This window comes from Hylaeus anthracinus, unplaced genomic scaffold (assembly GCF_026225885.1).
Source record: "Hylaeus anthracinus isolate JK02 unplaced genomic scaffold, UHH_iyHylAnth1.0_haploid 11989, whole genome shotgun sequence".
NCBI lineage: Eukaryota > Metazoa > Arthropoda > Insecta > Hymenoptera > Colletidae > Hylaeus > Hylaeus anthracinus.
The window spans coordinates 2,917,998-2,931,430 of NW_026534337.1; the positions used below are offsets into that span (position 1 = coordinate 2,917,998).

General features: G+C 32.8%; 2 protein-coding genes across 4 annotated transcripts; both read left to right on the forward strand.

Annotated features, from left to right (window-relative positions):
- The first annotated feature begins 303 nt into the window (after window positions 1-303).
- Window positions 304-6,961, forward strand: LOC128888090 (globin-like). 3 transcript variants are annotated; one of them, XM_054144727.1, is made up of 4 exons: window positions 304-418; window positions 2,432-2,613; window positions 5,269-5,494; window positions 6,574-6,961. In XM_054144727.1, the coding sequence occupies exons 2-4, from the start codon at window positions 2,453-2,455 to the stop codon at window positions 6,703-6,705; spliced, it is 519 nt and encodes a 172-aa protein (XP_054000702.1). In that variant the 5' UTR covers window positions 304-418; window positions 2,432-2,452; the 3' UTR covers window positions 6,706-6,961. The 3 variants fall into 3 exon arrangements, with proteins under 3 accessions (XP_054000702.1, XP_054000701.1, XP_054000703.1); XM_054144726.1 differs by having other exon boundaries at window positions 317-418; window positions 2,450-2,613; XM_054144728.1 differs by lacking the exon at window positions 304-418 and adding an exon at window positions 480-586.
- Window positions 6,962-10,071: 3,110 nt separating this feature from the next.
- Window positions 10,072-12,000, forward strand: LOC128887707 (uncharacterized). Its single transcript, XM_054143906.1, has 4 exons — window positions 10,072-10,135; window positions 10,314-10,848; window positions 11,239-11,884; window positions 11,979-12,000. Exons 2-4 carry the CDS (start codon window positions 10,665-10,667, stop codon window positions 11,998-12,000), a joined length of 852 nt encoding a protein of 283 aa, XP_053999881.1. The 5' UTR covers window positions 10,072-10,135; window positions 10,314-10,664.
- The last annotated feature ends 1,433 nt before the right edge of the window (window positions 12,001-13,433 follow it).

The following is a 13,433-nucleotide window of genomic DNA, read 5'->3' on the forward strand; positions in this document are numbered from 1 at the left end:
AAAAAGTCATGTGTGGAGGAGTTAACATTGCGAATGAATCGCTTTGGAATGTTTCTTATCGTTGTCTATTATTTGAGTGGTCCCTATCTCTGATCTAGACTGACTGGATCGAACCATCGACCGCGATCAGCATCCAAGGGAAAGGTTCAGCGACCAATGCGTTAAGCAGAGAAATTGGTTAATCGACTTAACCAGTTGATTGCTGATCGGTGTAAAGAGGGTTTAATCCTTTAATCATTTAAACGCGTGGCATTAATAGCGGGCGATAAAGTGGAGGGGATAGATTTAAAATAGCATTAGATAGGCAGAGCGGTTAGTCGGGCTCGAAGAGCGAGTTAGTCGTCGTCCAACTGTGTCAGCGATTGAGCAAATTGAAACGACGGTGCCGGTGGCACGTAATATGTCATACAGAATTACGGTAATTGCAGTGACTCGAATCGACCGCTTGCCCCCCCTAATAACAGGAGATACGCGACGCGATCCAGACAGATCGATCCACTCAACGATCCCCCTGAATCCTTGTTAACTCCGTTTTTCCAGTTTCTCGTTCACGAATCCCACCGCGCATAGTGGTTCGAAGTTACAAGTATGTAACAAGCGGCTAAAAATCAAACAATTCCAATTCGAAAACCGACGCTATTCTATTATACATTCATAACTAACTGTATCCCGAAATTAATTTATGCAGTAATAGTGCTGAGAAGTAATTTATTTTAATTATTTGGCCACGAGTAATTTACGTTGTTATTGTATTGCATTATTCTCAGTGAAATTGTGAAAGTGATATATATTTGTGTTAATGGTTGGATTTAAAAAATCAGAAATTGGGTACCTCGACGAGCAAATTACGATATGAGTAAAAACTCGACCCTTTGTTTATTTGAAATGTAGATGTCGGTGTAACGAAATTAGATTTCATGCGTGTTTTGGGACACTTTCTTCTTAACTCTTCCCAGTGGACATTGGTTTCCATTAAATTAAGTACTCATCGTATTTCACGGATAACGGAAAGAGAGTGCCACTTTCTACTAAGGAAGGGTTCTTCATTCAGAGATACAACCATTTTCTTTGTGATCATATGTGTCTAAGTAATATATTTTATTAGACAATGAAATATAGTGCTTATCGTTACGAGCTTTAAGTAGTGTGTTTACAAATAGCAAACAATTTTTACGATTTAAATTAAATTTATCATTTTAACGGGAGCGGGCAAGATTTTTGAATTGTCTTCTTTTTAAAAATTCTACTTTTTGTATTATTTAGAAACTCCTCGTGGTTTTGTAAAATAATGGATACTTTTAATTAAAATTCTTATAATCTAACGTAAAGGGTTTTCTAGAAGAGATTTTAACATTTTGTTTTTTAATAAAACGTAAGTGATATGGAAATTTTTATTTCAAATGAAAGTACACATGATTACAATTAAACGTGAAAAATGATACACTTTACATATCCACTACGATTACGTATGTTGTTATTAACATTTTGCCAACTTCAAGTTTTCATAAACTACACGCCATAACATGATTTAACTTAAACTTAAACTTGTATAACTCGTGCAATATACCTATTAATAAGATCATTTCATATGTAATTTTATTATTATTATTAAAAATTATTTTTTTCTAATAAAATAATGTGTAAAAAAGTGTTTCTTTTGAATGCAAATAGAAAATCTTATAAACTGGACTTGGTGAAATGGACTTGGAAATTCACGTAACACTAGCAACATAATTCATCTCAAACATGTAAATATTTGAATATATCGAACTTAATATATGTACGTATATTACATATGTAGATTTTTTGAAAATTAACTCTTACCTAATATCTGTCGATATTATTTTTGAGTTTAGATTGCATGCAGTTAGCACAAACACGTTTACTATGCATATATTTCGTACCAAAAATGAAGATTTCTCCAATAAGTTGGCAATATGTTTAAAAACAAAATCTTAAACCCTCTTTTAAAAAGCACTTTACTACAATCCTTTTGTTTTATATTGATTTATGCAAATATAACACAACTTGTTAAAAATGTTATTTCTCATTATTAAACTGCGGATCTTTATGCGAAATAATGTGTAAAAAAATCTTTGCAAATATAGCTACAGGAATTGAACCTAAATAAGAATTTTATAAACGTAAACGTTACTTTACTTTAGTTTACTTTGCAGTTTCTTGCACATTCAAATTTTCTAAAATTGTATAAAAATCCGCAGCTTACTTAGTACTTATGTAAGCAATGATCTTGTGATTTCGAACCATTTCGCAAAGCTGTTTTGCTTCGTCACGAAGCTTGAGTTCAAGCGTTTGAAAAAATTGTTTTCAAGAAGGAATTCTATTGTGAACAAAATTTAATTGAATCCTTTTTAAATTTAATTGTCTCTAATTTAATTTCTCTTTAAATTTAACTTTCTTTTTGCGAAAGGTATTTTGAAAATTCCAGTCTATGAGCATGGGGACCTTTCTACGTTTGTTCGGGATCTCGACGGACGATAATCGAATAGATCAGGCGACAGGGTTGACGGAGAAACAAAAGAAATTAGTGCAGAACACATGGGCCGTAATAAGAAAGGACGAAGTTGGCTCTGGTATTGCCGTGATGACCGCGTAAGTGATATTTTATTCAAAATAAGAAACTGAACATAAATCTCTCCTATTTAAATTGCAATTCGATAAATTTTTGCTGCTTCACAATTTTTATCACTCAGAAGTGTATTAAAATTTCTATGAGAAAAACGTTTTGTTTGTTTGCAAATTTAATGTTAAATTACGAAAGGCAAAACGATTTACGGACTTGAAACGCGGTTACTGGACTTTGTCAGGAACAACTTTTTTCAAGAATTAACAGCCAACAATTGTACGCATTGACTCGATATGTAACAATGTATAATCTAAACGTGATATACGTGTACCAATTTTAATCAATATTTGTGTATAGGTGATGATAAGAACTTACTTGTGAAATTTCAAAACCGAGGGTTGATACTAAATTTAACTTAACTCATAATTTCAAATTAAAAGATGAAATATTTATATAAAAGTTGCAAGCACGATGTAAGATATAATTTTTTCTGAGGAGTCCTTTATATATTATATATATGTAGATTGTATCAAGAAACTTGTGTAGCTGAATTCTACAAAACTATTGGTCATATTAAATTAATAAAGGAGAGAAGAAAGAAAAGTCAACAGTTATAATTACGTGATAAAAATGTTATGCACGAAATGTAAAAGTTATATTCGTCTGTGGCTAACTTGTAATAGTTATACATTTCTTCCAATTCGACCACAAATGCAATAGCATGGTACATATGTTACTTTTGTACTGTTGTGAAGACCAATACGTTATTGCTGTAATCTATTAGGGTTATCAATTCACTGGAACATTACGTATCATAACATTGAATTTGACTTTTTCTAATATAACATTAGTTGGTTATGCAAATCATGTAGCTCGTCTGTGCATGTACATTACCTTTTTATTTGTTAAATTTTTTGTTAATTTCAAGTGCTTCAATCGAAAGAGGTTCAATATGTTTCAGAGAGATTATTATATTTTTGAATTTAATATTTGCGAGAGATGTTAATAGACTAGTTTATATGTATACATATAATGAAGGCAAGTTTGTAGTCTAAAATAGCGTTGTTATTAATGTGTCGACTCATCTTTCCAAATTCTTTTTATTACGACTTATAAACAATAAAATTGAAACTGCAAAATTAAGATCATGAAAGTGTGTAATAATGTTGAATCTAAAAATGATAAAAAGACCGAAAAAATGATTTTAACAAGGTTTGAGAACGTGGAGGGTAGCTATTTGCACAGTATAATTGACTGTAGTTGATTGTTTAAATAGTAAACACATAGAATGATATTTGAATATCGAATTGGACGTATAAATCCATATAGAGGATGCGTAAATATTGAAGTTTCTTCATATCTATAGTAGCATTATTTAGAATAGATCCACCCAATTATTGATGACGATATAAATGCAGAAAAAGTGGAAAGTAGTTGAAACTAAAAAATAATTGACGAAACTGGATTATCCGAGCCTTGCTGGTAATATCTGCGAACTTATAATAATTTATGAAATAAAATTCAAGATACTAATGATGCTTGTTTACGACTGTAGGATTTTACATCTTTAATAAAGTTTTTCGAAAATATTCTTAATTATTCGAAATTTTTTAAATTAACAATAAGTTTCACATATGATAATAATGTTTGCGTGCTCAGATGCCGTGTTAAAAGAAAGATATTTTCAATACTATAGAACGGAACGTTCGCGTAGAGTTATTGATAACCTTAATGTTATCACAGTGATGTAACATCTATTCTACAACATCTTCCTATAAATTTATTGATTTAGTGTAAAACATGTATATTTTTGTTATATGTTTTACTACGAACAATACTTACGAAACTTAGTTTCTTCACCACGGTCCTGTTTAATTCTTGAAGTACCATGTAACTCATTTTGTATTCATTCTACTGTGTGCAAATGGGTTTTGATGAATCGTTGCACGTTTATGTTAATCATATCCTATTCGTGTGACAATGAAACGTCAACGTTCTGTGAGAATAAATCCCTATAAATAACGCCTTGAAAAAGAATTAAAAAACGATTTTCTGTGTATCTCGCGAAGTTGAATGGAACTTTTGCTGAATTTTATCTTGCACCAGAAAATGTTTAAATCTATTGTAAATTGTTATTTCTAGAAAAGTTGTAGTCAATCTCATGGAGTGTTTTGAGAAACAATTTAATCAGCTAACAAAAAATGTTTTTACTTATTATCTATTGCAATTACTAATTACTGCATTCTCGGAAATCCAATAAGAGAAAGTTCTTACAATCTGTAATAGTTGTTGTTATTGATAAGTTTATATTAATTTTACTTTATTTTCTAATTCTTTAGATTGGTTCTAAGTTTATGATTGGACTCTTGTCTTGTATTGTTAGTATTTCGAGGTGCTGTGTGTGATTGGTTATAACGATTACAAAGATCTACATATTTAAATAAAATTTAGTACGCACGCTGTTTCAACCATATAGTTTTTGATAATGTATAAATGATCGTTTAAATTTCATGACTGATTTTAAAACAAAATTTGAAACATCAAGAATAACAAAAATTACAAAATTTACCAGCCAATATCAACTTTACGTAAATTAACACATTTTTTATATTATCCGAAGCAACTCTTATTTTGCAAATATTGTCAACCCTTTAAAAGCTTTAATCAATTATTCGTTTCAGATTTTTTACAAAATATCCAGAATATCAGCGGTACTTTAGTGCCTTCAAGGACACTCCAATAGATGAACTGCCAGATAATAAAAGGTTTCAGGCTCATTGTGCTAGTGTAATTACGGCCTTAAGTAATGTTATCGATTCCTTGCACGACCCAGGATTAATGGAGGCAAGCTTAATCGGCTTGGCCGAGAGGCATAAAATTCGCGGCCAGAGAAAAGAAGAATTTCAGGTAGGAATACGATAGTAACAATAGAAAATCAACCACATTAGTACTATTCAACGGAGTTGCACGAATTAACATTTATAATAATAATTTATAATAATATAATAATCCTTATTACTTCTTCAATTTAATAAATGTTCTTTCGTTTAATCATATTTCTCAAATATGTGATCTGTGTTTTATTCTAACATTTGCTAATTGGTCGATGAAAAGTTAGCTAAAGTATATTTTAATTTAATATAATATTGTTTCATCATTTATTCATATTTCACAAATATAAATCCCGAATTTCAGATATCTCGATAAAGAAATGTCGGTATTTATATTTATCAAGTTAAATTGCTCTCCAAATACTTTTATTATATTAGATATCTTGTTCTTATACTCTACGTTTGGAAAGGATGTAGAATTTTCAAGTTATTCATTCTGCACGAAAAACAAATGCTTTAGGCAGAGAATCTTTCTATTATAGTGGAACAAGGAACTGCAGATGATGATAATTCTAATTCCGTAGATTATTGCTTGTGGAACATATATCCAACTTGAAATCAGTATACAGGTTGTTTCAAATATTTGTTTAATAGACGATTGCTTATGGAATGTAAACTTAATGTGAAATTATAATAGAATTTGTTACAAGCATTTGTTAAATTCTCGTATGTTATAGTGCTTTTTAATAATTACTTATATTAAAAATAAAGTCGATTTACGAAAAATTACTTATATTAAAAATAAAGTCGATTTACGAAAAATTAGAAAATTAAGGATAATTTAGAAGGTAACCGAAGAATACGAAAGAAAATGTCCTTTTCTAAAAAGTAAATAATAGAGAAATGAAGGATACACGGAAAAAAGTAGAAATTAAAGGTTAAATAGGTATTAAATAAAACTTATTATTTTAACAAAATTATAATATATCAATATAATAATTATTATACTATAATGGAAAGTGTGAAATTACGTTATTATTCGAGCTTATAAAGTGAATGGCACGGTTTCGAATCACTTTAATTATCTAATAAATAGACAAACCAATAATGAAACCAATCGATGAAAGTATGTGAACCATTTTCTTTGGTTTCTAGAATTTGAAGGACGTGGTATTAGAAGTTCTTCGCCAAGCACTGGGAAAACAATTCACACCGGAAGTTGCAGAAGCATGGAGGAAAACTCTGGATGCGGCATTCACGAAAATTTATCAAGTTTATGATTCTTGAAGTACAAGTTACGACGTACGTGCGAAGATAATGCACCCTTTCTTTTTATTAAGCATTAAGTAATTATATACTGTATATAAAGCGCACCATTTTACACGTTCGTACAATTACAATGTACTCAAACAAAATGAAGAAATGTCTCGCGATCTGTTGCGCGTTTCAAACAAAATTATGATTGTTTTTATGTTGGGATTATTATTTTTCATGTATACTAATATGTTATGTAATACATAAATGTACGCATTTATAATATGTATTATACATTTAATGTACCATTGTCTTCCTCAAGTGCAAGTCTTAACTGAAACCTCAATTTTTTCTTGCTTCATTCTGAAACAATGTTAAGGCACCATCATTTTTAAACGAAAGTGACGATAAAAATTAGGGATTTCAAGACCTTGTATTCGAAATGTTTGTTATTTTAATCGTGAATAATTCAAGTTTATATTCATTAGTTTTAATTCATCGTTAAAGTATCGAATTTTCTTTGCGAAATTTTTATTTTTTAAATGTCGGTGTGGATCATTTAAGCAAAAATAATTTTCTTACTTTCCTTTTGAAAATAGAATTTTCACGTTTGCACATGTTGTGGTGGACAAAAGAAAATTTAAAGGATAACAAATAGGAAAAGAACACGATAATAGTCCAAAAGAAGCTATATTTTACGAGCAATACCTCGTACAAAGTAATACAAGCAAGAAAACAAATAGCAATGAGGTAAATGTGTGTATTGTTCGAAACAATGAGACAAGATACTATTTGGGCAAAAGTAAGTTTAAGTACATGCTTCTGTAATTATCTTGTTTATAATTACAGTGGATGTAGAAAGTATTCGTACACCGATCAATTCCAAAAAAAAAACTGTGTAAAATCGTAATTTATTAACTTATTTTTTATAAACAATGACATTCTACATATTCTTGGAAATCTCTAGAATAGATAGATTACAAAAACAAAAAATAGCTATTTATGTAAGTTGCGAAATTATCAAGAAAAAAACAATTAATCGATAGAAATGTTGGAGCAACAAGTATTCGCACAACTGTTAAAAAGTACTTTACTGGAAATTTGATGTTTTCTAATTCGTACGGAGCGATAAACTAATGTGTTTACTTTACAAACTCTGCTGTAAATGGTTCGTCATAAGAATCGTGCAAATACTTATTGCTTCTATACTTTTTACCCACTTTTCGCATTTTTTTGTTAATTTCACAAATTATAGTAACTAGTAAATGTTGTTTGGACTATATCGATTTTAGGGACTTCTGAGAATATGTAAAATATCATTGATTATAAAGAAAGCAGTTAAGAAACTACAATTTCACACAAAAGTTTTTTTGGGAAATTGATCGGTATACGAATACATTCTACACCCACTCTACAGGGTGTCCAAGCCTTAGTGATATAGCGCTCTAACTCCAAAACTATCGGCCGAATGCAAAATTTCAAATATGAAAATTGTATGGTAAAGTGGGGTTCATGTTTCAGCGAGAAGGAATTTTTGTTAACTTTGTTATTTAACGAAATATGATGGTCAAGTTTCGTTTTTCAAATGGAACTATATATTTTTTGTTATACCATACGAGGGTACTTTTCAAGACGAATTCATTAAGCTTTAATGTATTTACCCGATTTTTATTAGTTTTCAAGCTATAACGCTTCAAATTTTGCTAATTTTTAAGGAAAAAATTCGGTTCGACCCCGGGCGGTCCCATTGATGCGGTAAGCACCATGGGATTCTTGAGATTGATACGGAGAGTCTCGCTTGCGATCCAGGCCCAAGGAAGGAAAATGGGAAAAGTAATGACTGTTACTGATGCATTACTTGTAGCGCCGAGAATTCTCTAGGTAGGTAATACTATTCCTATTTTCCTTCCTTGGGCCTGGAATCCCAAGCGAGACCCTCCGTATTGATTTCAAGAACCCCATGGTGCTTACCGCATCAATGGGACCGCCCGGGTCCGAACCGAGTTTTTGACCATTATATCTCGTTAAATAACAAAGTTAACAAAAATCCCTTTTCGCTGAAACACTTTACCATCTAATTTCCATATTTGAAATGTTGCATTCGGCCGATAGTTTTGGAGTTAGAGCGCTATATCACTAAGGCTTGGACACCCTGTATATGCAAATTGTTGTCAGTATTTAGCATACTAAACATATATGTTCTCCTGTACTATCTATCACGATGTGTGATACACTATTAACTAAATTTTTTTAATATATTAAACATATTCTAATGCGGAAAAATTTTATTTCATTTCGCAAAATATCATCTTATTATCTCTTACCGAAGTACCCCTCAGTCTGCCAGATTTGATTAAATTATTGGCTAAACTATATTGTTTGTATTTGTCAAAAATTTGTTTAGCTCCTGTGAGTGAAATTTTATGTGTTTCTAATTTATTTAAATATTAATCCGTATGTCCAAAGACACGAGTGATTATTAAAAGCAATGTATTGCTATTTTGCTACTTTACGATGTCATTATTATATAGAAAATGTTAAACTTACTTTTGTCCGCAGCTCTAATCTTATGAAATATGTATGTACCATGTAAATACAATCGTATAAAAAAAGAATATCTATGCTATATGGAGTGAGGGGATTGTATTACCAACAATACAAAACGATATAAAATCCCTACTATGGAAGTTATTGATATTCGTATATATAAACGTCATTTTCAAACTTTCTTTCGCCCATTCCACTATAGAATCCGAGATAACATAATCGAATTAATCATGCTATATGAGGATTATACATAATTTAAACTCGAGTGGTCAGAATTATATCAGAGGTTAATGTTTAAGTGTATTACACTTTGATCAACTAATTATTATCACTTTTATTTTATTTTATTTAAATGTCAAGACCTTAGCCAAAGACCTTACTTCTTAATCTCTTCATTGTATCTCATGCACGATGGTCATATTTTCTTCATCTTTGTTCCACCACCAAGAAAGTAAATTACTTTTTCATTGCTACTTAATTATTTCATGCTGATTTCATTTAAAAGTTTGAATAATAGAGAGCGCCAGAGTACAGAATGCAGGACTCGGTGACTTATTCTTGCAGGAATAAATTCGATTTTACAATATCATTTGCTCGTTGAATTCTGTCTTCTTTTATATCTTCTAAATGAGAAACGAATAGAATTCAAATAAAAATCGAGTTGAAAGGGTTAAAGAGTTCTCCTATGCTATAAATGTGTTGACATCCTCCGTATAAAAACAGTTCAACTGACTTGTCATCGGTAAACGGCAATCTTTTCCGAAGATAATTATCCAAGGAACATAAGGATTTCGTACTTCCTCGGTGCACTGATATTTAGAACCCTATTTTTTTCGCGCGCAATCGAAAGTACTGAATTGTGAAATAAGCGAAGGGGTCAAATGTCATCTAGAATTCTATACAACACTATTCATACGTAAGTATACCTCTCGTGGAAGGCTCTAAATGTGGAAATTGTGTCGAAGTTTCGTGCTCCGACTTGTTTCAGCCGAGGACGTAACTCGAGGAAAGTAGAACGAAAACAGGGAATGAAACGCAACCGAGAGCACGAAACGGTTGTTTGTGGAAATATTCTCGAAATAATTCATTTTTAGTCACTCGACGTCACGCACTCGGAAAAGTATCAGGCTGTATGGAAAGTTCGTGTGATTAGGTGATATTACACTATCAGCTATTAATTAGAATACAACATTTTTCGAGAAGGAACGCACGCAATGAGATATGTTGTGAAAAATTCATATTTATTGAAGTGGAGTAATTATATTTGAATTTGCTAATAAGGATTTCAAACAATTGGATAGATGATTTATGTTCCGTTTCATACACAAAAACGGAATCGATACATGTCTCCTTTTATTCATAACTCGGAGTAAAACGATTGAACTGTATTGTATTACGCGCTTCTTTCTCGAGATCAACCTGTAGTACCCATTTACCTGCAGTAAATGTTTCGCAAAAGTGATAAAGGAGATTTTTCCGATGTGGAAAACCAAAATAAGGATCTCGAGAGACGTCTTGAGAAGTTGGAAAAGGAAAATAGAAAGCTGAGGAAGAAAAAGAAGAGGAAGAGCCATCGTCGCAGGAATAGATCGAGTGATGCGGTCACTGACGAGTTGTCGTCGAGCGGATGTAAGATTGTTAGATTGTTTGTCTGATTTTTGTTCTAATTTACCGTTTTCTTTTTTCTCATTTATGGCTCTAACCTAAATGTAAAAAAAAAAAAAGAAAAAAAGAGGGAGAAGAAAAAGAAGAATGTATCTCGCAATTTGTTGACAACAGGCTCTAACCTGTAAAATGTCAAGTTTGTTCACTCGTAGGCACTAATCTACGAGTGTCTTTTTTCCTTTTTTCCTCACTTTTATGGATTCTCGTGAGATGAATTTTTTTCTTTGATTCCGAAGAATTTTGCGAGTTTTTTCATCAGGCTCTAACCTGCTATGAAAGTTACTCATATTTTGAATATGAGAAACATGAAACAATATTTAGAACTAACCTATTATTGTCGGTCTGGATTTCCAGATCGTGACCGTTCCAGATATCCCAGAGCGAGATCTTTTAGTTCGGATCGGTGTGTTTCTTCAGTTCCTCCAGATAGGAGTGAACAAGAAGATAACCCAGCAGATGACAGGCAGGCAAGTCAGATGCATCGGGTTTTGCTGGATTCCACGAATCAGTTAACAAATCTACGGAACATCCCTGTCGATCATGTGCCACCGGTAGATTTAAGTGAGCCAGCGATATTGAACACAGAAGCTGCGTTAAGTTCTGATATTTTAGATATTTTTGGTAAGCGTATCTGCGAAGAAAGAGTCTTCGCTCCTCCAGTTCATAAAGATCTGGTGATACGCTGCGAAGATGTTATTAAGGAGGGCCTGTCGGAGGAAATTAGAGTAAAGGTTCTGAAGAAATATCCACCTCCTAAAAACTGTACGTCCATTGATCCTCCTAAACTAAATCCTGAGTTCAAATTTGTTGTCCAGGAGTTGATTCCGAAAAGGGATGACCGCATTCGGAAGAAACAGGAAAAGATTACTGTTTCTTTGGCTCTCGCAATGCAAGCAATGTCTATTGCTGTGAAGGGGAAAGACAATCCTAAAATGCTGTCTTTAGTTAAAGACAGCACTTTAGATTTGATCCAGCTATTGGCGGATCTGCAGCACGATGAGTCTTTTGTTCGTCGAAGCTTGATATTAGCCAATATCAACGCATCTCTTCGAGACACTGTCAACGCGTCAGGCTGCGGAGATTTCTTGTTTCAGAACAATTTGGAAGAAGTGTTGAAAAATGCAAAAACGATGGAAATCTCTTGCAGAGATCTCAAAGTCGCTCAAAGATCGCAATCTTCGAAACAAGCAAAAAACTTGCAAAAAACTTGTCAACGTCAGGCCAGGAATTATCCAGCGGCGTCGGACGGGCAGAAGCCGAGGTATCACTTGTTATAAAAGAAGCAGCCGCAAACTTTCCAGAAAACTCGCTACCAGAGACGCAATCGCGATCGGAATCGAGATCGGGAACACTTGAGGAGACGTTAGAGCTTGGTGTAAGCCTTATAGTCGGTAGACTCGGTCTCTTTCAAGGTAAATGGGAAGATATAACCACTGACGAAAAAGTTGTGTCTTGGTTGAGGGGTTATAAGATCCTTTTTTGCTCGAAAATTAAACAGATCGTGATTTAAAATCAGTCAATTCATTGACGAATTAATAGTTAAAGGTGCAGTTCAGACGTGTCATTCGAGTGAGGGACAATTGTCTCGAGTTATTATCTAGTGCCTAAATCGGATGGATCCAGTAGGTTTGTTCTAAACTTGAAGGCTCTGAATCAGTTTGTTGAAACCACTCATTTTAAACTCGAAGATGATCGAACGGCCTCAAAGTTATTAGGTTCCGATTCTTTCTTGACAACTCTTGATCTTAAGGACACCTATTATACAATTCCGATCCATGTATCTCATAGGAAGTATTTGAGATTTATTTTCGATAAGCAGTATTATGAGTTCATGTGTTTGCCTTTTGGCTTGTCAACTGCGTCTTGCGTGTTTACTAAAATCTTAAAACCCGTAGTAGCTTATTTACGCTAGTCGGGTTTAATTTCGGTCATTTACATCGATGACATTCTTTTAATACGAGACTCATTTGAGCAATGCTCAATTAATGTAACGAAATCTAGTTTGTTCCTCGAATCTTTAGGTTTTCTCATTAATAAAAAGAAAAGTCAGATGACACCGAAGAAAACTTGTCAATTTCTCGGTTTTGTCTGATTCCGTTAAGATGACAGTTGAATTACCGACGGAAAAGAAACTTCGGCTCAGAAGCGAAAACAGAAAGATTAGAGTAAACCAAGAATATAAGATTAGAGATTTCGCTAAACTTGTGAGCACTTTAGTTTCGTACTGTCCAGCGGTACAGTACGATATGGTTTATACCAAGGCATTCGAGAGGGCTAAATATCTCGCTCTTCGTGAGAATAATGATGATTGCGAGGGTCTTATAGCTATCACTCGAGATGTTATGGATGAACTTGAGTGGTAGAAGGCAACTGGTTCGGTGTCTCCTAACCCAATTAGAAATTCATTGTTTGATCTTGAATTATTTACAGACACCTCACTTCCAGGCTGGGGAGCTTTCTGCAAAAGTACAAACGAGAGAACGCACGGTCACTGGTCGTCGCAAGAGAAAACTCGACATATAAATTTTTTGGAGTTGTCTGCAGCATTC